Source organism: Crassostrea angulata, chromosome 2 (assembly GCF_025612915.1).
Source record: "Crassostrea angulata isolate pt1a10 chromosome 2, ASM2561291v2, whole genome shotgun sequence".
Classification (NCBI taxonomy): domain Eukaryota; kingdom Metazoa; phylum Mollusca; class Bivalvia; order Ostreida; family Ostreidae; genus Magallana; species Magallana angulata.
Window position 1 is genome coordinate 19,930,766 of NC_069112.1, and position 27,661 is coordinate 19,958,426.

A 27,661-nucleotide genomic window follows, 5' to 3' on the forward strand; every position below is an offset into this window, starting at 1 on the left:
GATACCCTCGAATATTAATGAAACCATAGTAATTTACATGATTGTCTGATCATGATCAAGCATGCGAACATACAAGTGGCAATTTGACAGTGTTAAAATGAGAATATTTCCAATCCTGTATCAATTAGATGGTTCTTTACACCGATTAAGTATAAGAGAACAGAGATTTTTGTTGCAATCTACAATAACATCTAAAAAACTAAAGTTTATTGATGGGTTAATAAAAGAAATTTAACGAAATTTAAAAATCAAAAGATTTGCTCAATTACTTTAAAAAACCCTGTGTTTGGGATCCTTTGAAAGATTTATGTTAATTTTTCTTTATTTTACCTGGTCTAAAATATGTTAGTGCCAATTGTTTGATAAATAAATGGAAATTACAAAAAAATTAAACAAGAGACCAATTGGCCACATTGCTAAGCCGAGTCCCACCTCTGATCAAATAAGTTTTAGGGTATCAAATACAATATAACGAGAGTAGAGTAGATCTTGTTTATGAACGTTTTTCAAAATTTCTCTTCACATTTTTCATTCAAACGTTTTTTTTTTGTCACAGTTCAATTCACATTGTGGTCCTACCCTACCCCAGGGAGTTATAATTTGAACAGATTTGAATTTAAACTAGCTGAGAAAGCTTCCACACAAAGTTCACACAAAGTTCAGTCTTTCTTGCCAAATGGTATTTGAAAAGAAGATATAAGAAAATGTTAACTTATTCACAATAACTTTGAATTACATGCAGAGATGGGGTAATGGTAATTTGTAATTGTAATTGAGTGTAATTAATTACAAATTTTGATGTAATTGAAAGTTAGGTCAAGTTAGGAAGAGTAGTTAAATGTGTTTAACTCTTATTGTTCGTTTATTATCAAATATACATGTAGTTTTGAACATTTACTTTTTCAATGAATAACTATCTTATCATAAAGATCCCAAATCTATGAATATCAATGTTACAAATATTTATTAATTTGTTAGAGACCAAATTATTTTGACCGTATGCTCAATCTCTTTTCCTTAAAAATTTAATTATTTATTAGAATAATTAATGTTTCTTATTGAGTTGGATAAAAAAATTATCTGTTTTTTTTTTTTTTTTACAAATAAAATCAATGTTATTTGTAAATGAATTGCATAAACTATGAAGTCTTGCCTTTTAATTGACCTTAATTGAGCTATGGCTTCAATATGGTTTTCAAATTTTTATTGCCAAATCTGTTCACTTGGTGTGTTCCCATATTATAAAATTTAACGAGCTCATGAATACTTTTAATGTAGAAAAACTAAAAAACTTGTCAATATTTATTAAGAAAATTTTCAAAGTCTGTTCTTCCAGAAACCAACTTTAACAACCTATTGTATTGTGATTTTAACTTTTTTTTTGTTGTCATTATTACTTCTACTGTACATGTGATCCTTGACTGTATTCGTGTACATTTGTATATACTGATTTTGAACCTCAAATACCAGTGAACTGGTCTTGAGCGAATAAAGAATTGAATTGAATTGAAATTGCATAATGACCATTATAACAATAGTAGGTGTGTTCCCATAATGACCATTAAACCAATAGTAGTGAATTGTGTTTTGATAACAATTATTGCCTGCTCTCTATCTATCCCGTTTTACCTGTATTTTTCTACTGTGTTTGCAAGGAAGAATTGTGGATGTAAATGTTGAGTTTCAGTGTCCAAGAAAAGACATGATATATGTAGGTTAGGGGACATAAATAAGAACGAGAATGAGCATCAAATGCAACTGTGAACATCTGTAGGTGCTGTAGCTAAATCATTTAGTTTCGTTTCTTTGACAAAATTTGTACAAAGTCATGTCAATTCAATAAATGTATTTTTCTGAAATGTAATTTGTAATTTATTTAATTATATTTGCAAAGTAATTGTAATTTAATTACATTTGAAAATCCATGTAATGGTAATGGTAATTTAATTGAAGGTTTTATGCAAGTAATTGTAATTTGATTAATTACTTTCAAATGTAATTGACCCCATCCCTGATTACATGTATCTCCTTTATCTCAGTCCACCAAGCTGAAATGTTCTATCGGCTTATGCTGGGAAATAACGGTGTCCCACGCAGTGGGCGAGTCAATGACTTTCATCCGTGAGAAAGATTTCACGTAACTTAAAGCCTTTAGACCAGATGAGCTAAAAGTAATAGGCTCATGCTAAATATGTAGATGTAAGGTAAGTAGTTATTTTAGTAATTTCTCTACCTGACAAAATAATACTTTTATTTTATGCATTATATCTTATATTTAAATGACAAGGATTCACTGTGTATATTCATGCATCTTATCTCTGAATAAGATTGAACAATCCCTGATATGATCCTGTCGACCGCACGCACATCTTAAGTATATATAAGACCAACTTCTAGATTTCTGGTCAGTGTGTTTTCTTCTTGAAATACATGTAAGTATTAATGAAAGTATTAAATCTATTCATAAGGGACTGGATGGTCCTGGCCATTTTAAGACTCTATTTTTACATTTTCCAGTGTCTTTGTCTGTGATAAAACAACAAATCGACTTTGTAATGCATATTTAATCTAATACATTTTATCAAGGTCAATTTAGATATTTAATCGCACAGTTGCTGAAAATTATGTAAGTATAAATAATAAGGAATCAATCTTAAGGATTACGTTTACTCAGTGTTTGATATTTACAAAGTTCAATACCGGAAGTCCAAAGTTGTTTAAAAAAACAAAAAAACAATGTTATTAACAAATGTCGATATCAATATTAGTGTTTTGTTTATTTGAGGAAGATGTGCTACGACAAAAAGAGATTGATATTGAAACAGAGGGAATACAGACTATTTTTTTCATTTTCTTATTTTCTTTTAAAAAATTTCTGTTGCAATGTAATTGCAAAAGTTAAGTTTCTACGTGTTTTTTCATATCATTTTACATATTTTATAGTTGTATTAACTCGAGTATAATTTTATATGACTGGCTGGCACGCGATTGGAAAAATCTTTACAAATACATAAAATTAATTCAAGATAAAAATATCTCAAAATTTTGATCATTGACCTTATATAATGTTAATGTCAACAGAATACAGACAATACAGTTTTAGGCAATCAATGGTTGGGAGCTCCTATAAGTCAGTTTTTTGTAAAACTCGATAAAAAATGGGTACAATTTTGAAAATTGATAGAAGAAATTCGGACTAAAATAAACTTAAAAGATTTATTCAAATATAATATTAGTAAAGCTATTCGTATTTGATCATTTACCAACATACAGATTGTTTTAGTATTTCTAATAATTACAAAACAAAAAAAACGTGTAAAGGGTGAACAATTTTGTCAAATTTTGACAGATTTTTCAATTAACATTTAGAGGTCACTAGCATAAAAAGTAGGCCATTTACCTAGTTATTCGAAAGAAAAAAATAGCACCACAATAGTGGGGCTTCAATGTACAATAAGTAGCTTTTCGTTCCTATTGGTGGATTTTTTTTCGCCCCTGAGTAAACGTAATCCTTAATTAGATTTGACCACTCCCAGTCGAATTTGATAACCTCATAATACTCAAAGAATGTTATTCAATATTCTTTTAATTTAATAAATGTCCTTTTTAAATTTTGAAAGAGTTAACCAACTTAATAATTGTAACATGGACAAATTCGTTGTACGATATAAATGAATTTGTATAGCTAATCAAATGAGGCGTCCAAACCAGAATTGAATTATATATAATAACAAGTACAGTATGTATTTCATAACTTTACCCGAACCGTCCTTTCTACACAGGCAATTGTGCCTCACATGGATATTCACGTGGATATCATTTGAAGCTTACCGTGAAATTCACTCGAAGCTCTTTTCACGTGATTTTCACGTGAGGCACGATTGGCTCTGATAGGTTCATATATAAAGACATAGTTAAATTTCTTCTATTTACCATTCATAGAACTATGAAGATCGGCTGTCTTCTTTTTGTTTGCATCGTTGCCGGCAGTCAGGCTCGTTCCGTTGGTAAAACTAGAAGTAAAAGTAGTTTCCTAGAGGATATGAGGTAAAGGTCAATGTTGAATACGATTATTGATGGATGTCCTTGGTGCGGCGTTCCTAAACAACATGTACCGTCCAACCCCAATTCCTTAATGCAACCTGCACTATCCTCAGACCTTGATTCCGCATTGCAGAACATTCTAAGTGAGGATTTTTAAGAGTATTCTATAAATCCCTTTTGTGTTTTGTTTTTATGCAATTACATTTTAAGGTTAAGTCACGTCTCAAAGAAACATTTTCCATACTATATAATTATACAAACCAATGGTGTGCCTTATGAGGCAATGATATTAAAATTAAAGAAGCTACATGTATGTAAAGGTTTAATTTTCGTTGTGTTATTCAAGTATCAAGTTAATGTCACTTTTGTTTAAAAGATACATAAAAGTTTTGTTATCTATTTGCGACAGATGAATTCCCGAACCTCCAGAAGCCTTAGGTGGTAACTGGCAATCCAAAGAATATACTAACCTAAATAAGCCTATATCTGATATCTTTTCATTAAAAAGTATATAAATCAAAACGTGTTATATTATCGACAGAAATCACCTGTCCGTTTTGTTGGATTATCGCTATTAAAGTTGGTATGGTACACCTGTAGATATTGACGATGATAAAAGTACATTATAATCAAAATACGTTTGTTGTAATTAACAAACCTTAGCATACCTGGAATCTTTTTAAAAGAGGAAAGACATTGAATTTTATGACCCAGAATTTTTTTTATCGTTAGCATCACTTATTCTTATATGCTAAAATTACATTATCTAGAAGACAATCTTGATATTTTCATACAGGTGAATCACGATACCTCAAACTTCAGGATTACACTTCGAGAGATCAAAAGTTTGAGAGATTAAAAGTTATAAAAAAAAAATCCGGAAATCATCACATGTTCTGGTCGAAGCTAATTGTACGCTTGATCGGTCGCATGTGTACACAACCTCAACTGTGAGTTATCAAGAGTGAAGGGCAATGAAGTATATAAACCCATGTCGGATTTCAAGATATCGAAGTTTAAGAGATGAAGAGTAAATCTGCTTGATTATATAGAGGAAAAAGTCGGAACTGCGGTTTAACTTCGTTAGATCAAGAACTTCGAGAGAACGAAGTTCGAACCATCGAGTGCCACCTGTAAATGTATGTTCAAGCAGTCAATTGTTGCCGTTGACTCAATTGAGCATTGTGTGTGTTAACATCTTCACCACACTCCAATGAATTGTTTTAAGACCCCACTAATCACTACATTTTTAAAACTCACTTCTCAAACCATTTCATCGTTTAATAAGATATCCGTTAGTTACATGATATAAATATCACATACATATCAGACCAAAAACTGATATTTAGAGTAATTACAATCTATAATGTATGTACGAGCCATCCACTGAAACTTGACCATCCGCCCCCGTGCAGGTAGGTTCCGGAAGTAGTTCGGACGTGTACGATGTCCCCTGGTTTTAGGAGAGTCGGCGCCGTTCCCGAGCAGGAGACGTAAGCTCCACCGGGGGCTAGGTTGTTGCAGTTGTTTAACATCACCCGTTCACCGTTTACCAGTAACTCAGTGTCAAATATTTTGTTAGGCCCAGTCACTGTTTCCCATGCAAAAACATAAAAGCCTTTTACGGGGGCGGTAAATCGACCTGTTGCTGGGTTATAGCTGTTGTGGTAGTTGCTGCGAACACCATCGTATACGACATCTATTATTGAAGAAGGACTCACTGAGTTTTTGAGGTAGGCGGAGAAATAGACCAGTGTTGAGTTTCCTGCAAAAAAATTTATCATTGTTAAAATTCATTTTGAAAAGAGTTGATAAAAATAAAAAAAATATCGGGGTCGTTCTTTCGCCTCTTCCATTAAGAGATCGATGGTGCCAAGAGCTATTTACAGTTTAGATGAAACAATTACTGAAAAATGGAGAAAAAAAATTGATTTGTTATTATATCCTTTTAAAAATGATTAGAATTTATGCAATGCATATTTAGTACAAATACTGTAGATACCAACTTTACGCGAGTCCTTAATTTTGCGATTGAACCGTTTTGCCTCCAATCGCGAGAAATCAATATGAAATCGCAAACGCGGATTTTTTTTTACCAAAGAAAATTATAAGCAAGAATTCTAACTCCGCGAGATTTGCTGCCTAGCGATTTTCCGCGGATATTAATTCTTCGCATTAAACTAAGAATCTGCAGTATACACATGCATATACGAGGGTTGTTCGGAAATTATTGAGACATTTTCTCTTATTCTTTTAGTAAAAAAGATAAACCCTTGAAATGTCACCATAACGTTAATCAGGATACAGATTATCAATGTGAAAAGTTTCTTGTCCATTGCATGAATAGATAATATCTGGTAAGCTGACCAACGTGCCTTCGTCCAGTGACCCGGCGCAACCGCAAACTTTTCGCAACGTCATTTTAACGCTTCTTATTAAGGTCTTCCGTTTCCAACGGAAGACCTTATAGTGATTGTAATGTTTCTTATTATTATTAAGGTCTTCCGTTTCCAACGGAAGACCTTATAGTGATTGTAATGTTTCTTATTATTATTATTATTATTAAGGTCTTCCGTTTCCAACGGAAGACCTTATAGTGATTGTAATGTTTCTTATTATTATTATTATTATTATTATTATTTTTTTTTGTCCGTTTTTTGTCCGCAAGATTTCTCAGAGATGGCTGGATGGATTTTCTTGAAATTTTCAGGACTGACAGAAAATTATAATATCTCCAGGCGTTTTTTTCATTTTTTCAAAATTCACTTCCTGTCGTCCGTTTCCTGTCCCGCGACAAAAAGCTATGGACAATGAGATCTCAGAAACGATAAAGACTTGAACATCCAAACTTTGAGGGATGATAGACCTATAGTTGTAGATGTGTTTAAACTATTTTGTTTTGTTCGTCGTAACTTCCGGTCGTCACCGGAAGCACTTCAAAAATAACTATTTTTTCGCATAAAATTCATTTTCGATAAAATAAATATATAAGTATAATTCTATGCATAGGTTATCTATGCGATGTTAACTCAACAATAAATTTCGACTTCCGGTGAGATATCTCAAATATCTCAGGTAGCTTTTTTGAAACACATTTTGTACAAACGAGATCTCAGAAACTATAAGTGATCAAAGCACAAAACTTTCATGGATGATAGACATTTGATTGAAGATGTGTTTAACCGGTTTCGTTTTGTCTTCCGTCACTTCCGGTCCACACAGGAAGAGTTCAAACAAATCGAGCTGTTTATCAGTTTAACTTATTTCCATTGATATTTGTAGTGTGCTGGATGAGAAATGAAGTACAAAGGGCAAGTTTACAAGATATATTAAATACAATTTAGATTGAGCACTTCCGTTTGTCCGTTTCCTGTCCCGCGTTGGAAAAGCTTGTATCAACGAAATCTCAAAAACGGTAAAGACTTGAACATCCAAACTTTGTGGGATGATAGACCCATAGCTGTAGATGTGTTCACACTCTTTTGTTTTGTTCGTCGTAACTTCCGGTCGTCACCGGAAGCACTTCAAAAATAGCTACTTTTTCGCATAAAATTCTTTTTCCATAAAATAAATATATAAGTATAAATCTATGCATAGATTGTCTATGCGATGTTAACTCAACAAAAAAATCTACTTCCGGTGAGATATCTCAAATATCTCAGGCAGCTTTTTTGAAACACATTTTGTACAAACGAGATCTCAGAAACTATAAGCGATCAAAGCACAAAACTTTCATGGATGATAGACATTTGATTGAAGATGTGTTTAACCGGTTTCGTTTTGTCTTCCGTCACTTCCGGTCCACACAGGAAGAGTTCAAACAAATCGAGCTGTTTATCAGTTTAACTGTTTTCCTTTGATATTTGTAGTGAAGTCGATGAACAATTAAGTAGAAAGGGCAAGTACAAAAAAAATATTTATTGCAATTTACATTGAGCACTTCCGTTTGTCCGTTTCCTGTCCCGGGACAAAAAAACCTTGATTCCTGGAGATCTCAAAAACGGTAACGACTTGAACGATCAAACTTTGTGGGATGATAGACCTATGTATGTACATGTGTTTACACTATTTTGTTTTGTTCGGCGTAGCTTCCGGTCGTCACCGGAAGCACTTCAAAAATTTGTTTTATTCATTTTACATAAAATGAAAATATCAGTATACAATCTTACATATGTCATCTATATAATTTTAAATTGGCAAATAAATTTTACTTCCGTAAATCTCAAATATCTCTATGTAGCTTTTCTTTTTACAAATTTGATGTCCGCAATATTTTCGTCATTGTAAGTGATTGAGACACGAATCTTTCATAGATTGTTTGATAGAATTTTGATTGGGGATGTGTTTAACGGGTTTAATTTTGTCAACTGTCACTTCCGGTTCTTACCGGAAGGGTTCAAACAAATCCTGTTTTTAACAAGTTTAGCTGACTTTTTTGGAATTTCATCTAGCCTGATAAACAGTGATGTGCATTAAGCAAATGTAAGAGAAATACCAGCTTTTGTTTTTATTAATCACTTTCGTTCGTCCGTTTTGGTCCCGAGACAAAAAATATTGTTTCAAAGAGATCGTAGATTTGGCAGAGTCGTGAACAACCAAACTTTGAGGCAAGATTGACTTATGATTGTACAAATGGTTAACATTTTTGTTTAGATCGGCGTTACTTCTGGTCGTCACAGAAAGTACTTAAAAAATTGATTTCTTTTTCATTCTCGTTGTTTTACATGTAAGTAACGTCTGGATATATCATTCACAATAATTATCATATCAACTTTTTTTGCATGTAAGAGAAGCAATGTCTTACAGTTAAATTGATACATGTATATCAAAACGGAAGACCTTTTTGTTGCTTTTGCAACAAGTGTCTAGTTATTATTATTTTTTTTTGTCCGTTTTTTGTCCGCAAGATTTCTCAGAGATGGCTGGATGGATTTTCTTGAAATTTTCAGGACTGACAGAAAATTATAATATCTCCAGGCGTTTTTTTCATTTTTTCAAAATTCACTTCCTGTCGTCCGTTTCCTGTCCCGCGACAAAAAGCTATGGACAATGAGATCTCAGAAACGATAAAGACTTGAACATCCAAACTTTGAGGGATGATAGACCTATAGTTGTAGATGTGTTTAAACTATTTTGTTTTGTTCGTCGTAACTTCCGGTCGTCACCGGAAGCTCTTCAAAAATTATGCTTTTACGCATTTAATATATTTCTCGGAGAATTGAAATATAAGTATAAATGCTTACATATGTCATCTATCCGATGATTAATAAACATAAAAATTCTACTTCCGGTGAGATATCTCAAATATCTCATGAAGCCTTTTTTAAAGTAAATGTTTGAACCCCGAGATCTCAGAAACTGTAAGTGATCAAAAAACGAAACTTACAGGGATGATAGACATTTGATAGAAGATGTGTTTAACCGTTTTTATTTGGTTGACCGTCACTTCCGGTCCACACAGGAAGAGTTCAAACAAATCAAGTTTTTTAAAAGTTTAACTCGATTTTTCAGAGATGCATGGATGGATTTTCTTGAAATTTATAGGACTGATAGAGAACGAAAATATCTCTAGGCGTTTTTTTCATTTTTTCAAAATTCCCTTCCTGTCGTCCGTTTCCTGTCCCGCGATAAAAAGCTATGGACAATGAGATCTCAGAAATGATAAAGACTTGAACCTCCAAACTTTGAGGGATGATAGACCTATAGCTGTAGATGTGTTTTAACTATTTTGTTTTGTTCGTCGTAACTTCCGGTCGTCACCGGAAGCTCTTCAAAAATTATGCTTTTACGCATTTAATGTATTTCTCGGAGAATTGAAGTATAAGTATACATGCTTACATATGTCATCTATCCGATGATTAATAAACATAAAAATTCTACTTCCGGTGAGATATCTCAAATATCTCATGAAGCCTTTTTTAAAATAAATGTTTGAACCCCGAGATCTCAGAAACTGTAAGTGATCAAGACATGAAACTTACAGAGATGATAGACATTTGATAGAAGATGTGTTTAACCGTTTTTATTTGGTCGACCGTCACTTCCGGTCCACACAGGAAGAGTTCAAACAAATCAAGTTTTTTAAAAGTTTAACTCGATTTTTCAGAGATGCATGGATGGATTTTCTTGAAATTTATAGGACTGATAGAGAACGAAAATATCTCTAGGCATTTTTTTCATTTTTTCAAAATTCCCTTCCTGTCGTCCGTTTCCTGTCCCGCGACAAAAAGCTATGGACAATGAGATCTCAGAAACGATAAAGACTTGAACATCCAAACTTTGAGGGATGGTAGACCTATAGCTGTAGATGTGTTTAAACTATTTTGTTTTGTTCGTCGTAACTTCCGGTCGTCACCGGTAGCACTTCAAAAATTATGTTTTTAAGCATTTTATTTGTTTAACACTGAAGTGATATAAAGGTATAAACGCTTTCATATGTCATCTATCCGATGATTAATAAACAAAAAAAATTACTTCCGGTGGGATATCTCAAATATCTCAGGTAGTCTTTTTAAAACAAATATTATGACAGCGAAGTCTCATAAACTGTAAGTGACCAAGACACAAAACTTACACGGATGATAGACATTTGATAGAAGATGTGTTTAACCGTTTTTATTTTGTCAACCGTCACTTCCGGTCCACACCGGAAGAGTTCAAACAATTCATGTTGTTTAAGAGATTTACTGCTTCTGTTTGACAAAGTAAGACAAATTGATAGTCAATTAAGTCCTGTTGTCTAATGGTTATGAAATACTGAGAGAAGCAATGTCTTACAGTTAAATTGATACATGTATATCAAAACGGAAGACCTTTTTGTTGCTTTTGCAACAAGAGTCTAGTTATTATTATTAAGGTCTTCCGTTTCCAACGGAAGACCTTATAGTGATTGTAATGTTTCTTATTATTATTATTATTATTTTTTTTTGTCCGTTTTTTGTCCACAAGATTTCTCAGAGATGGCTGGATAGATTCTGTTGAAATTTTCAGGACTGATAGAAAATGATAATATCTCCAGGCGTTTTTTTCATTTTTTCAAAATTCACTTCCTGTCGTCCGTTTCCTGTCCCGCGACAAAAAGCTATGGACAATGAGATCTCAGAAACGATAAAGACTTGAACCTCCAAACTTTGAGGGATGATAGACCTATAGTTGTAGATGTGTTTAAACTATTTTGTTTTGTCCGTCGTAACTTCCGGTCGTCACCGGAAGGTCTTCAAAAATTATGCTTTTATGCATTTAATATATTTCTCGGTGAATTGAAATATAAGTATAAATGCTTACATATGTCATCTATCCGATGATTAATAAACATAAAAATTCTACTTCCGGTGAGATATCTCAAATATCTCATGAATCCTTTTTTAAAATAAATGTTTGAACCCCGAGAACTCAAAATCTGTAAGTGATCAAGACACGAAACTTACAGGGATGATAGACATTTGATAGAAGATGTGTTTAACCGTTTTTATTTTGTCGACCGTCACTTCCGGTCCACACAGGAAGAGTTCAAACAAATCAAGTTTTTTTAAAAGTTTAACCCGATTGCTCAGAGATGCATGGATGGATTTTCTTGAAATTTTTAGGACTGATAAAGAACGATAATATCTCCAGAAGGTTTCTTCATTTTTTCAAATTCACTTCCTGTCGTCCGTTTCCTGTCCCGCGACAAAAAGCTATGGACAATGAGATCTCAGAAACGATAATGACTTGAACCTCCAATCTTTGAGGGATGATAGACCTATAGTTGTAGATGTGTGTAAACTATTTTGTTTTGTTCGTCGTAACTTCCGGTCGTCACCGGAAGCACTTCAAAAATTATGTTTTTACGCATTTTATTTCTTTAACACAAAATTGAAATATAAGTATAAGCGCTTTCATATGTTATCTATCCGATGATTAATAAACAAAAAAAATAACTTCCGGTGAGATATCTCAAATATCTCAGGTACTCTTTTTAAAACAACTATTATTACAGCGAGATCTCATAAACTGTAAGTGACCAAGACACAAAGCTTACATGGCTGGTAGACATTTGATAGAAGATGAGTTTAACCGCTCTCATTTTGTCAACCGTCACTTCCGGTCCACACCCGAAGAGTTCAAACAATTCAAGTTGGTTAAGAATTTAACTGTTTTTGTTTGACAATGTGAGACAAATTGATAGCCAATAAAGTCCTGTTGTGTAATGGTTAAGAAATACTAACTTTCATTTTCATCAAACACTTCCGTTTGTCCGTTTCCTGTCCCGAAACAAAAAACCTTGATTCCTAGAGATCTCAAAAACGGTGACGACTTGAACAATCAAACTTTGTGGGATGATAGAAGTATGTATGTACATGTGTTTACACTATATTGTTTTGTTCGGCGTAACTTCCGGTCGTCACCGGAAGAACTTCAAAAATTTGGTTTTTTTTTCAAATATTATTCATTTTACATAAAAAGAAAATATCAGTATATAATCTTACATATGTCATCTATATAATGTTAAATTAGCAAATAAATTTTACTTCCGGTGAGATATCTCAAATATATCTGTGTAACCTTCATCTTTACAAATTTGATGTCCGCGAGATTTTTGTCACTGTAAGTGATTCAGACACGAAGCTCTCATAATTAATAGAAATTTGATTGGGGATGTGTTTAATGGGTTTAATTCTGTCAACTTTAAGAACCGGTTCTTACCGGAAGGGTTCAAACAAATCATGTTTTTAACAAGTTTAACTGACTTTCTTGGGTGTTTCATCTAGCCTGATAAACAGTGATGTACGCTAAGCAAATGTCCGAGAAATACCAGCTTTTGTTTTTATTAATCACTTCCGTTTGTCTGTTTCCGGTCCCGCGACAAAAACTATTGTTTCAAAGAGATCTTAATATTGTACAAATGGTTAACATTTTTGTTTAGATCGGCGTTGCTTCCGGTCGTCACAGAAAGTACTTCAAAAATTGATTTCTTTTTCTTTCTCGTTTTACATGTAAGTAACGTCTGGATATATCATTCACAATAATTATCATATCCACTTTTTTTTCTATGTGAGAGAAGCAATGTCTTACAGTTAAACTGATACATGTATATCAAAACGGAAGACCTTTTTGTTGCTTTTGCAACAAGTGTCTAGTTATTATTATTTTTTTTTGTCCGTTTTTTGTCCGCAAGATTTCTCAGAGATGGCTGGATGGATTTTCTTGAAATTTTCAGGACTGACAGAAAATGATAATATCTCCAGGCGTTTTTTTCATTTTTTCAAAATTCACTTCCTGTCGCCCGTTTCCTGTCCCGCGACAAAAAGCTATGGACAATGAGATCTCAGAAACGATAAAGACTTGAACATCCAAACTTTGAGGGATGATAGACCTATAGTTGTAGATGTGTTTAAACTATTTTGTTTTGTTCGTCGTAACTTCCGGTCGTCACCGGAAGCTCTTCAAAAATTATGCTTTTACGCATTTAATATATTTCTCGGAGAATTGAAATATAAGTATAAATGCTTACATATGTCATCTATCCGATGATTAATAAACATAAAAATTCTACTTCCGGTGAGATATCTCAAATATCTCATGAAGCCTTTTTTAAAGTAAATGTTTGAACCCCGAGATCTCAGAAACTGTAAGTGATCAAAACACGAAACTTACAGGGATGATAGACATTTGATAGAAGATGTGTTTAACCGTTTTTATTTGGTCGACCGTCACTTCCGGTCCACACAGGAAGAGTTCAAACAAATCAAGTTTTTTAAAAGTTTCACTCGATTTTTCAGAGATGCATGGATGGATTTTCTTGAAATTTATAGGACTGATAGAGAACGAAAATATCTCTAGGCATTTTTTTCATTTTTTCAAAATTCCCTTCCTGTCGTCCGTTTCCTGTCCCGCGATAAAAAGCTATGGACAATGAGATCTCAGAAACGATAAAGACTTGAACATCCAAACTTTGAGGGATGATAGACCTATAGCTGTAGATGTGTTTAAACTATTTTGTTTTGTTCGTCGTAACTTCCGGTCGTCACCGGAAGCACTTCAAAAATTATGTTTTTACGCATTTTATTTGTTTAACACTGAAATGATATAAAGGTATAAACGCTTTCATGTGTCATCTATCCGATGATTAATAAACAAAAAAAATTACTTCCGGTGAGATATCTCAAATATCTCAGGTAGTCTTTTTAAAACAAATATTATGACAGCGAAGTCTCATAAACTGTAAGTGACCAAGACACAAAGCTTACATGGCTGGTAGACATTTGATAGAAGATGTGTTTAACCGTTTTTATTTTGTCAACCGTCACTTCCGGTCCACACCGGAAGAGTTCAAACAATTCATGTTGTTTAAGAGATTTACTGCTTCTGTTTGACAATGTAAGACAAATTGATAGTCAATTAAGTCCTGTTGTCCAATGGTTATGAAATACTGAGAGAAGCAATGTCTTACAGTTAAATTGATACATGTATATCAAAACGGAAGACCTTTTTGTTGCTTTTGCAACAAGAGTCTAGTTGCTCCTGTGTTTTAAACACCTTACAATCGAACGGAAATAAGAATTATTCTTTATTTCTCATCTTTTGATTTCATTTCAACATGTTTTCTTTTACATTTCCTCTCATTCTTGTTATTTTTAGGGGATGAATCGAGTTATTTTTCCCGAAAGTCTAATTACTGTGAATGTCTCCTGTCATTTTTTAAAAATATATATTTTAGAACTGTTTTCAACAGTTAGTGTGTCAAAAGTACTTGATAATTAATCCCTTTGGCCTAATTCTAGTTAAACAATCGGTGAAAAAATATGATGAACTGAAGCTTTATACCTTGTCTTGTCATCGTATAGTTTTTTTAAGCAATTGATTGGCCTTAAAAGGTCTTCTGATGAGATTTCCACTGGGTTGACGGTTTTCAATGCGCCACCTTGACGTAAAAATTCAATGTAAAGTCGTTGTCAGATTTCTATTGTTTGGTAAATATATGTGTACCATATCCGTATTTCAACTCGAACATCAGTGAAACTTAATCAAAAGTTAGTCGCAAAGAATAGCAAAATGAACATATTTAATTTGATTTCTTTTATCATTAACTGTAACTCTACAGACACTTATAAAGTAGATGTTTAAGTTGTTAAATCTCCGAGTTCATGGCTGCTCCGGGTACCCCGACCACCGATTTGTTTATCTACCGTCGTAAACAGAATATTAAATATTCTTTAAATATTACTTTGTTTTATTATTTGTTGGCGTTTCTTCGGTGTCTATGCCAATTTTCACCAAAATTCGTCAATTAGAAAAGAAATTATTCGAGTTGTCTCAATAATTTCCGAACAACCATCGTATAATACCTATTTAAAGGGGCATGGTCACGATTCTGGTCAAATTGTTATTTACTGTGTTTATTATTTACAATGCATTAGAAATGCATTTCTTTTGATCAGATTCAATGTGGGTGCCAGTCGATGAATTTTCAGCGAGATACAGGGCATACAATTATTCGTCATGTAAACAGGGCTCGTGCCCTGTTTTTGTTTACATAAGTTCAATATACCAGTTAAAAATCTTTTCAAGCTGATTTGTCTTTTTATTCATTTTAAGCATAAATAAACAGTTCCTAACGATTAACAAATTCATTTCAGGTCTAAAACTGGAATTTTCACTTCAACATTCAAAATGTAAACAAAAGCTTTGTTTACATAGCGAATTATTGCAAGCTCTGTAACTCGCTTATAACTCAACAAATGACACTCAAATTTTGGTTGCCTATTAAAAATGCCTTACTGAAGCATTGTAAACATTAAAATCGAAAAAATAATTTTTGACCAAAATCGTGACCATGCCCCTTTAACACCCTTCTCTCGATACCTGATGATACTTGAGTTTTCAGCGCCGCATTTTCTTGTTTCAGTGTATTCACTTCTTGAGACAGTCCCTGAATCTGGTTCTCCATTTGGTTAAGCCTCTGTTCTACATGTGCCGGATCCGTAAGTAGCAATCCATGCAAGTGTCCAAGGAAGACGTAATTAAAAAAGATCACGACCAGAAAATTACACGCCATTCTTTTTCAGAAGTCTGTAGACACGTGTCAGATTTTCATATGTTATATTTCCACAATTATATTAGACTCAAGTTAGATAAGAAGTAAGTGACCTTCGTTGACCCGAACACAATCTCTTATTAGAAAGTCATTTTAGCTAATGTTTAAAGGACACAAATATTAGGCACTGACAAGTTTTGATCAATAATGTTTACATGTTTTTAACTTTTTTTTATGAAGAAATGTTTTTGTATGCGTTCATTTTCAATACAGCCCCAAGTATTCAACAATATACATGTGATACCCCGATGTTCTTATGAAATTGGAATTCTATGCATTAATGAAGTTGCTTATATCTACAAATAAAAATGAATAAATGAATACATAAATAAATAAATGAAAAAAATAAATTACTTTATTAACTTATTAATTAAAACTTTAACAGATAAAAAAAAATTCAAAGCACACTACAGGCTAAAACCCTACAGAGAAATCTGAATATAAAGAATATACAAGTGCTTGTAAGATGGAGAAATAGAATGAATGAAATTGATTAAAAAAACAAAATAAATGCTCAATTATTGTTATCTATACAAATTTTCTGATAAATTAATGAAAATTGCATATAAACAGATTTAAAAAAATGTAATAAATACTTGTTATTTAGGTAAAAATAAGGTAAGTAGAACATTTAAGAGAGAGAGAGAGAGAGAGAGAGAGAGAGAGAGAGAGAGATTAATGTTAATTCATTTTGTTATATTCTGTGCTTTATTTCCTTAATTAGTTGTTGCAAATTAAACGCAGTTAAAAATATTGTAGATTTTGTTTTTACTATGGATGTAAAAATAAATGAAAAATTTATGAAGCATTTTAACGCACATTTGTTTAAGAAAAAACCAATAACAATCTGTTTTCGTAAAAAAGGAAGTTTTCGGATTATTTGTGGATTTCGTACACATGTAATCGATCAATAAAAAGGCAGCTCTCGGCCTCGCCTCGGCATTTAACAGGTGATTTCTTTCATATAGGAAACTTACAGGAATATGTTAACATTCTACTGTGTTTTTCCATTACATTCTGTGATCTTTAAATGCCTCTAAATGCAACAACTAATCACTGCGTATGAATCTACATGTAATTTACATAAGTAGTTCCCAAACAGTAATTTCTATGTTATCGGTTAAAAGATATATTTCATACAAGTTGGCAAAACACCAAGTTTTACAATTATTCAACCAAAAAGTTGATTTTATTGTTATTAGCAAAATTTCAAGAGTTATTTTTCATGGATTATATTTTCATTCTCATCGATCTCAACTAAACAGTCTAAATGACAACCAGTTTAAACCGGCTGTTCTTGCTGTTACTAATTTACTCCCTCCGTGATCTGCAATTTGTAGTGATTTATTTAAGGAGGCCGACTTTAGTTTGCATTGCACATGTTTTTACGCATTCTAATATAATACAGTTGTTTTATACTTAGATTTTTAAAGGAAATTTTTATTTTTAACACGATTTTTACGTTGTGCGGTAGGGGAGCATTGCCATTGCTTTTATGACGTTATGATAAAATGAAGCTTTGTAGGAGTACGTTATAAGAAAAAACATAAAAGAAAAAGTAAAAATTGTACGCTCTTGAAATTTTATATACAGAATGATGCTATCCTCGAGGATATTTTCCTAATTTTTGGAATGAATCCATTATACCAATCATCATTCGTGATGATCCAAATATATAGCAAAAGTTGGTGCATTTTAATATTTTGAGATGGCCCCCACTAAAAACCAGGAGGTAGAATTTTGTGTTTTTTACATATAAGGTAGGGAATGATATTACTTATCATATATAACAATTTGAGAAAAAAAGCTATTGTAGTATTTTTTAAAACTGCTTTGATGTGAGGAAAATGACAGTTTCCTATACATTCCTATAGTAAATGTACCTCTATTTTGAGACGGTCCCTTAAAAGAACCAGACGGTCGATTTTCATGAACCTTCGCATATAAACTAGAGTTGGTTTAAATTACATATGGTTAAAAAATAAAGAGTTTTGCTATTGTAGTTTTTCCGCAAAAAAAACCCCCAAATCGGCCTCCTTAAAATTGATTTCATCATTAAGGGAATGTAAATATAAGCATTAAATGATTAATTTTTTACGTTGTCGTGTCAATAACTGCCGTCAGTTGAGCAGACAAATTATCATAACGCGCTAACGAGCGTTATTCAATTTGTCTGCTCACCTGACGGCAATTATTGACACGACAACGTCAAAAATAAATCATTCAATGCTATAATCATCAGTCAGTCCTTATGGCATGAACAAAACCATTTCCAGCTTCAACTTTTATTTTTCTTTTGTTTTATTACATAAAAATGCTTGACGTCATCCAGAGTATTTGGTAGTTCTTTCCCGGTTGTTTCGGGTAACCATAGAAACAGGATGGTGACCAGGACAGACAGGGTTCCGAACACTACCCCGGGGCCCCACTGGATGTACGTACCCTGTATAAGGAAAAAGATTCCAAATTTTGAAATTTATCTTTACATATGTTCATATAAGAAAGTACACGTTTTTAAACAAAATATAGCACAGAAATCCCGTTGATAGCGGTAGTACAGTGTATGCACATCGTTTCATGGAGCACTTGTCGATCTCTATATTCCATTGAGAGTAAAACTAACTTATCAAAAGACAGTATAGTATAAAGGTACACATAAAAACTTGAAGTAAAATTTATTGAAAAAATAATTAAAATAATAATTATAAATCCTTAGAAATTTTCATACCGGTCAAGCTGATGGAATCTGATTAATCGCAATATAAAACTAAGACGATAAATAAGAATGTTATGCACATTTCGCAAATCTCTACTTTTACGCAAATAACATCAAATCAAGGCTTAGAAATCTTTGCAAATTTCGCAGAAATAAATACCGGGCGGAAAAGCTCCCGAATGTTATGATCATTATAGCAAGAAGAAAGATAAGAAATGCATATCACTTACCAACAGGCCAGCGTATGGGGATATCATGGCGGCGATCCTTGATGCCAGGGAGGCTAAACCCATTCCAATCGCACTGAGTTAAAAAAATGGTTAGACATAAATCACTTGTTCACTTTTTCTAAAAGGCTACCTTTCTTAACAATTTACGAAATTGAATAAAATGCGATATTTTATAAATGTATACTTTTTCTCACCAGAAAACACTGAGAAAACAGAAAGTTGTGGTTTTTTTCGATTTTTTACGGGAAATTTTCATTTCAATCGTGTAACATTTTTTAAGTTCACTTAATTTAACAGTTAATCGACACGCTGATAAAGACACGTAAGAATGAATAAATGACTTCTTGACACCATTTTAAATCATGTGCATTATTTACATGATGTATATTATAATATTCAACGGTTTCCTTCATTTGATAGTTTGGGTTGAATATTTTCCACCTACCGTAAGTTGGTCGGATATATTTCCGGTGTATATAAAAAGATTGTCGCAAAAGAACCAGATATTCCGAATTTGCCCGCAAAACTCAAAGCCAGTGCTAAAGCTTCCATCACAGAGCTATCTATAAAAAGAAATCAGTGTTGTCGAATGATCATTAATGTATGCTCTTAAAATAAAAACCTTAAGTCATGTAACTATCGTTTTTGTTGGTACTTAAACATCATACAAAGGAAACATAAAATATATGTAAAGATGCTCAAGAACAAGTTTTTTGCAACGCGAGCTGATCACACAAGGATATCTCTTCGAAGCAATTTTGCATATTTAGATCAGAAAAAAACATAATTTAGTATTCAAAAGTGTTGGAAATAAAAGTCCTTTACAGTTTTTCTATTAAATATATTATATCTCTTTTCCTATAATGATGGGTTATTTTTGTAAAAATGTAATATAGTTTGAAATAACCTTAATCTATCCACCTCTTACTTCAGAATTTGAAAAAAAAAAAGAATTAAAATTGCTGACATTTTTATACATGAGTAGACACTCATCAATGTTACATCGTGACCGTATAAATATGCATACAAACCCCCTAAGTACAGTAGAACGGCTGATGCACACAGGCACACCCCGGCGATGGCGTGGAATATTATACAGGTGATCTTTCTTCCATACCTGATATGAAGCAAAAGGACAAAAAAACCACTGTAAACGTATCATATTTAGCGTGTTTGTGTTTTAGCGGAAAATGATTTTTGAATAAGTTAGCTAAGATTTGATTAAGCGCATTTCTTATTGTTCCTATTCATCTACATATACATTTTACATTTAGCGATGTAATTGAATTAAAGCGGAGGTCGTTTAAAAAAACGCTGAATAGGATACACGGCAAAATGTACATGTTATACGTTTACAGTAAAGAGTGACGTTTGAAATGTCGTGAAGAAATCAGCATGCAACGTTACATGTTGCGCTATCTCCATCTATATGTCATATAATGTCCGACTTTGCGCCATGCATGTTCTTTCTGTGTGTCAAGTTGTCTGTCACCTTGTAAACCATATTATCTGCCTACGGTTCATTTGTTCGCCTATGTGTGTCATATTGTCTAGCTGTCTCTGTATTATGTCTGTCTATTCGAGGGTATTTACAAAACCATTAATCGTAAAAAATATAAAAAAAAAATATGTAATGGGAAATAACAAGGATCTCCACCTTGCTGTCCGTCTGTTTATGTAACAAATCATCTAACGTCAAATTGTCTATCCCTGTCTTATGTCTGTCTATTTGTCTGTTCGTCAAATTGTCTATCCCTGTCTTATGTCTGTCTATTTGTCTGTTCGTCATATTGTCTATCCTAGTCTTATGTCTGTATATTTGTCTGTTTGTCAAATTGTCTATCCTAGTCTTATGTCTGTCTATTTGTCTGTTCGTCAAATTGTCTATCCCTGTCTTATGTCTGTCTATTTGTCTGTTCGTCAAATTGTCTATCAATGTCTTATGTCTGTCTACCTGTCTGTTCGTCAAATTGTCTATCAATATCATATGTTTGTCTACCTGTCTGTTCGTCAAATTGTCTACCCTTGTCTTATGTCTGTATATTTGTCTGTTCGTCAAATTGTCTATCCCTGTCTTATGTCTGTCTATTTGTCTGTTCGTCAAATTGTCTATCAATGTCATATGTCTGTCTACCTGTCTGTTCGTCCAATTGTCTATCAATATCATATGTTTGTCTACCTGTCTGTTCTTCAAATTGTCTATCAATATCATATGTTTGTCTACCTGTCTGTTCGTCAAATTGTTTATCCCTGTTTTATGTCTGTCTATCTGTCTGTTCGTTAAATTGACTATCCATGTCATATGTCTGTCTACCTGTCTGTTCGTCAAAATGTCTATCCATGTCATATGTCTGTCTACCTGTCTGTTTGTCAAATTGTCTATCCCTGTCCCTTTTCGGTCTGTTTGTCAAATTGTCTATCCATGTCTTATGTCTGTCTGTCTGTCTGTTCGTCAAATTGTCTATCCCTGTTTTATGTCTGTCTATCTGTCTGTTCGTCAACACAAATTGTCTATCAATGTCATATGTCTGTCTACCTGTCTGTTCGTCAAATTGTCTATCAATATCATATGTTTATCTACCTGTCTGTTCGTCAAATTGTCTATCCTTGTTTTATGTCTGTATATTTGACTGTTCGTCAAATTGTCTATCCCTGTATTATGTCTGTCTATCTGTATGTTCGTTAAATTGACTATCCATGTCATATGTCTGTCTACCTGTCTGTTCGTCAAAATGTCTATCCCTGTCTTATGTCTGTCTACCTGTCTGTTCGTCAAAATGTCTATCCGTGTCATATGTCTGTCTACCTGTCTGTTTGTCAAATTGTCTATCCCTGTCCCTTTTCGGTCTGTTTGTCAAATTGTCTATCCATGTCTTATGTCTGTCTGTCTGTCTGTTCGTCAAAATGTCTATCCCTGTTTTATGTCTGTCTATCTGTCTGTTCGTCAAATTGTCTTTCCATGTCATATGTCTTTCTACCTGTCTGTTCGTCAAATTGTCTATCAATATCATATGTTTGTCTACCTGTCTGTTCGTCAAATTGTCTATCAATATCATATGTTTGTCTACCTGTCTGTTCGTCAAATTGTCTATCCTTGTTTTATGTCTGTATATTTGTCTGTTCGTCAAATTGTCTATCCCTGTATTATGTCTGTCTATCTGTATGTTCGTTAAATTGACTATCCATGTCATATGTCTGTCTACCTGTCTGTTCGTCAAAATGTCTATCCCTGTCTTATGTCTGTCTACCTGTCTGTTTGTCAAAATGTCTATCCATGTCATATGTCTGTCTACCTGTGTGTTTGTCAAATTGTCTATCCCTGTCCCTTTTCGGTCTGTTTGTCAAATTGTCTATCCATGTCTAATGTCTGTCTGTCTGTCTGTTCGTCAAATTGTCTATCCCTGTTTTATGTCTGTCTATCTGTCTTTTCGTCAAATTGTCTATCCATGTCATATGTCTGTTTACCTGTCTGTTTGTCAAATTGTCTATCCCTGTCTTTTGTCTGTCTGTTTGTTAAATTGTGTATCTCCGTCTTATGTCTATCTGTCTGTGACTGACCTACCTATTGATAGTAAACATGTAGAAGAAAATGCTCGGGATTTCCACCACTCCGTTCAGGAAGAAGTTAAGGTACATGTTGCCTGTCATTGTACCGGAAGTCAAAAAAAGGCCATAGTACGTCAAACCGTTCACAAACCTGAAAAAAAAACACAGCTTTAACTCAATAAGCGTGGCCATTTTTTGGCTTCTTGGTATATTTACATCCCTTGAACAAAGACCAATTAACATATAGAAAAATGTTTAAAATTCTAAGCTTATATTTTTGATTTCTCTATACCTGAGGTGGTGTGGGAACATGTCGATATTAACGTGGATAAAAGGATGATATAATAAAATAATATTATCAAAAAAATACTTTCACCGTTGTTAAATTTTTCAAATTTTGCAATGTTTGTTGTAAATGTTTTTGGAAAGGTTAAATAAAATTTAACCCTCTAACCCACTGCGCTGCGCTGTTAAATAACAATTTAGGGGAAGAACAAGTTTTTAAAATCATGCCTAAATTTATTGTTTATTTCGATAGGAAGTACGTCACAATATGGAGGTATCTTATACCACCTTAATAATAGTTTATGACAAAAATCCTTCGTTTTTAAAAGTTTAATGTAGATCTGTTTATTTGATGCCTGTATACTATTTGAAGGTAATGTTAAGGATAATCACCATACAATCCACACTATCAAAGATGTCAATAGAATATGTCGATGTCTGAATATATCAAGGACAGACAGACTCTCTTCTTGAACCAGTGTTTTATCCAAAGAACCCGGTTGTACGTCTTTCGAATCAGTTCTGTCCCCCACAAGTCTGGCCCCTTCTTCTGCCTCTTTACTATTTTTCTCCCGAGCCTCGTTTTCATCATCGGAGTGCTCCGTATTCACGATAACCTGTAGTTCACTCCTCGCTGTAACGAGGTCAAGGTCCACAAGGATGTTCGATATGTCTTTCTTGTTCCACTTCGCTGCTTGTTTGATCCACTCTCTGACGTCATCGTATCTGCCATTGGCCATTAACCAGCGCGGGGACTCCTGAAGAATCCTGTCAGACATATTAAAAGTGGGTTAAAGACAGATTCGAGGAATTTATAGAAAATCAGAGACACTAAGTGTTTGGTTTTTATGAAAGTTCTGCAATTTTCGTAAACTACATCTGTCCAAATGTCTTAGAAATGGTAGAGACCATCCAGTCTCCTTAAAAGAAGGCCTACCAACGAGAAGCCAGAGTATGGGCACCAATCAAACCCGCAGTCAGCATGGTGTACCGCCATGACACATGACGTAATAGAAATCCGACCAATGAGATTGAAGAGATGGACAATGACCAGAATATGCTTCCTAGGAACACCACAAACCCCCGGGATTCGGCGGGAAACAGCTCCAGTGCAAGTGTGGCTAGGGACAGACCAACTCCCTAGAAACGGAAAGTGAACTTCAAGATTAAAACAAAATATTGTTATATTCTATTAACCCCATAGCACTTTAAAAGATATAAATTAAAACAAGCTGGATAATTTTTGAAATATATGACGTTCTTTAATTTGTAATAATTTAAAATAAACAGGTATAGGCATTTTTGATATAAAAAAAAAATCCTCATGTTATCTATGCCATTGGCACGTACATCTTTTCGATTAATTACCTTTCATACGTATGTACATAATAACATGCACCTTAACACTTAGAACCCCCCCCCCCCCCCCAAAAAAAAAAAAAACCCACCAAAACACCCCCCCCCCCCCCCCCAAATTGCATTAAACTATGTTACCTGACCAAACGCTCCAAGGAGAAATCTTAAGATAACAAACGCGCTGAACCAAGGGACTATGGCTGCTAAGATGTAACAAATAACCAATGCAATGGCGTTCGTGTACGTTACAACAAGGCGGCCATATTTGTCGGCCAGTGACGGAAACACTCCCGATCCTACCAACTGACCAATCACAGCCACGGTTGTTGTCATGCTGCCGAGGCTTTCCGAACTACAGACCAGATTCCACTGGTAAAGAAAAAAAGAGAAAAAAAAATCTATATTAAGAAGGCTTGATGGCAGTGGCCATTTTTAAGACTATTTTAATCTCGCTGAAAAGATGAGCTCTGTATAAACACAAGGAAATATTCCATTTTAAAGCCACTTCGTTTTTATTGTTTCTTTGTTAGGCCTAAATAACAGTTTATAGTTATAAAATTCATATTTAAAACTTTAAGATAGGACTGATGGACTACTAGTTTTTTTTACCACCCACCCTCAACATACTTTTCCCGAGAAATATAGTACTGCTCTACCACACGGTATTTTGACATAGTATGCATTGACGGAGATTAAGAAAGTTGATTAGTTGATAAAATGAGGATGATGTTGACACATTTTGAGTTTTCATGATAACAGTATTCTATAGATCATAAGAAACCATGTTACACAGTTAATAAAGTCCATGCATTAATATCGAGAGAAAAATTTGATTCAAATTACATGCACTGAATGCCTAAAATATGAACTTGTATATAAGCCATATCATTAACTAGTTTTACTTTTCTTTAAAAAAAAAATACGCTAAAGTGATCAGATTTCACTGAAGAAAACAAAAATGAATTCATGTAAAAACAAATGGGAATGTTCTTTATTGTTAATTTACCTAACAAATAATTATTATATATCTATGCAATTTAATGCCTTTACATGCACGGATCTAGCGGTCCGGAACACCAACACCCCCCTGTAAAATTAAAATTTCTTTGAATTACGTTATATAATTACCAAAAATATGCATCGGTCCCCCCCCCCCCCCCGCGCAAACTCAAATAACCGTCGGACCACCCCCACCCCACCCCCCCTTTTTGGAAAAAAAATTCTGGATCCGCGCATGCTATATGATATTTATGGCTATAAACATTTTAGATCCAAGTATTTATTTTAAGGTTGATAATTTCCTATCACTTTTTACACATAGCCTTTTATTTTAAAGAAAATGTCAGGCACGTAGCATAGTTTTTAAAGTAAAGGTGGCGAGGGAGCATTCTTGATAAGCAAATTTAAATGTAACGTGACTTAAGGCACGTAGCATGCACACTTTTGCCGAATCAGATATATTTTTATATTTTTACATTTAAAGAAGTAAATGATCATGGAGTTGTCCCCCCCCCCCCCCCCCCCCACACACACACACACTTTTTCGGGACCATGTAAAAAGTTGAAGTGATAATAAAATAAGGAAATGAACAGTAAAATTTAAGTTATTTGCTTAATTGTCAAGATTATTTGATAAGTTTGCCCCCCCCCCCCCCTTAAAAAACGATGCTACATGTACGTGCCTGGACTTAACGTAACATGAAGCAATCCTTACCTCAGAAGCCGTGGTTTCCGGACCAAAATATTCGTATCCATGGTTACACGGTAAAGTTTTCTGAATAACATCACCGGAGCGGTTTGATTCAATGATGACGTCACATTGATGTTGAGTGACAGTTACGTTTTGTATTCCCTCGGGATCGTAGTTCTTATTTATGTACTCCGTTGGGACTTTACACTTGAAATCAGGTACATAACCTTAGATAAAAAAATCTCATTGGTGAGAAAAAAACTCAGTCAAACAAAAAGAAGCATCTAATATTCCTGTCTCAGAAATATCTATTCTTATCTCAGAAACATCTATTCCTATCTCGGAAATATCTATTCCTATCTCAGAAACATCTATTCCTATCTCAAAAACATCTATTCCTATCTTGGAAACATCCATCTTATATTCCTTTCTTGGAAACATCTAATCCTATTTTGGAAACATCGATCACTATCTCGGAAACATCTACTCCAATCTCAGAAGTATCTATTCCTATCTCATAGACATCCTATTCTTATCTCGAAAGGATCTATTCATATCTCGGAAACCTGTTATCCTATCTTGGAAACATCTATCCCTATCTCAAGAACATGTGATCAGTAGTGATTCGTTAATATATAACTGACGAATTGATTTTTGCTGCAATTTTTTGGTTTGTTAGACCTTTTTTTCCGTTTGCATTATCAAATTATATCTGTAGTATATGGTCTAAATGGAGACATCCAGTGATTTTTTTCTGTTTATGAGCGTATTTCAGCCCATTGTGAAACTGTTTTTTTCGCCATTTTTTTGTGTCTATCCATGCGCTAATGGTATAATTTTGGTGAATAACAAAACCGCATGTCTCAAGTTCGAATACTGTTTTAACTGTTGTTTCTATGATTAACGATAGAATTTTAGAAGTTGATTTTTCAGAACAAAAATATTCAATATCGTATCCCAAATACGTATGGCCGACTTCCATATCTATAAGGAACATAGTTTTGTTCTGGTATGCGAAATTTTTCCCCAAAAGCACCCATTAATCCCAAGCGCAATTCTATAAAATTCATAATGTTGCATCTCTCTCTCAACATTAATTGCTATAAAATTCATATATAACGAGGTGAAAAATACTTTGCATTAAATCCACTCACCTATGAAAACATAGATTACTACAGGGTAGGTCAAAATCGGTAGACAGAAGAAGTTGTAAACTAGCTGAAACACCTGATATCGGCCATATTTATTAAGAGAACGTAAAATCTCATCCACGTCCATGACTTAATTATGGCATTATGTGACTTAGTCGGTGATAGAAGGGGAGATTTTTTGGTAAAATTTATTCACAAGCAGGTGCCCGCTCTATATCCATGACATGCAATAAAACATGTACTCAACTGCGTAAAATATCTGATCAATATGACACAATTAATAGGAAAAAAGTGGGTTTTGAGGGCGTTTTTCTTTCTTTTTCTCAATCAAACATTACACCTTACCGGTAGCACTGACACTTTCAGCAAATGCATGCACAATTTCAAATGAATTAGATACCTTTTAAGATGATATGCGTTGTATCAAACCTTTAAAAGAACTATTAATGATATAAAGAACAATTTCGTTTTTCTTCGCAGTTTTTCATACTTGACATCAGGATCGCCTGTGGATTCTTGATATCCAATAGATTCTGATAACAGAAAGTGATGAAAGGTCTGATGCAA

General features: G+C 33.7%; 2 protein-coding genes and 1 long non-coding RNA gene across 4 annotated transcripts; 1 reads left to right on the forward strand and 2 right to left on the reverse strand.

Annotated features, from left to right (window-relative positions):
• The first annotated feature begins 2,121 nt into the window (after nt 1-2,121).
• Nucleotides 2,122-5,240, forward strand: LOC128173448 (uncharacterized). 2 transcript variants are annotated; one of them, XR_008242504.1, is made up of 4 exons: nt 2,122-2,204; nt 2,328-2,432; nt 3,943-4,187; nt 4,454-5,240. It is a non-coding gene; the product is annotated as an uncharacterized LOC128173448 (long non-coding RNA). The 2 variants fall into 2 exon arrangements; XR_008242505.1 differs by lacking the exon at nt 2,328-2,432 and having other exon boundaries at nt 2,130-2,204.
• Nucleotides 5,241-5,310: 70 nt separating this feature from the next.
• On the reverse strand, nt 5,311-16,152 carry LOC128173441 (heavy metal-binding protein HIP-like). Its single transcript, XM_052839136.1, has 2 exons — nt 15,889-16,152; nt 5,311-5,809 (listed from the first exon to the last, which is right to left on the reverse strand). The coding sequence occupies exons 1-2, from the start codon at nt 16,079-16,081 to the stop codon at nt 5,406-5,408; spliced, it is 597 nt and encodes a 198-aa protein (XP_052695096.1). The 5' UTR covers nt 16,082-16,152; the 3' UTR covers nt 5,311-5,405.
• Nucleotides 16,153-18,381: 2,229 nt separating this feature from the next.
• Nucleotides 18,382-27,231, reverse strand: LOC128173426 (organic cation transporter protein-like). Its single transcript, XM_052839112.1, has 10 exons — nt 27,098-27,231; nt 25,968-26,170; nt 24,392-24,622; nt 23,835-24,037; nt 23,291-23,665; nt 22,629-22,763; nt 20,098-20,183; nt 19,512-19,629; nt 19,067-19,139; nt 18,382-18,563 (listed from the first exon to the last, which is right to left on the reverse strand). The coding sequence occupies exons 1-10, from the start codon at nt 27,219-27,221 to the stop codon at nt 18,399-18,401; spliced, it is 1,713 nt and encodes a 570-aa protein (XP_052695072.1). The 5' UTR covers nt 27,222-27,231; the 3' UTR covers nt 18,382-18,398.
• Between the last annotated feature and the right edge of the window lie 430 nt (nt 27,232-27,661).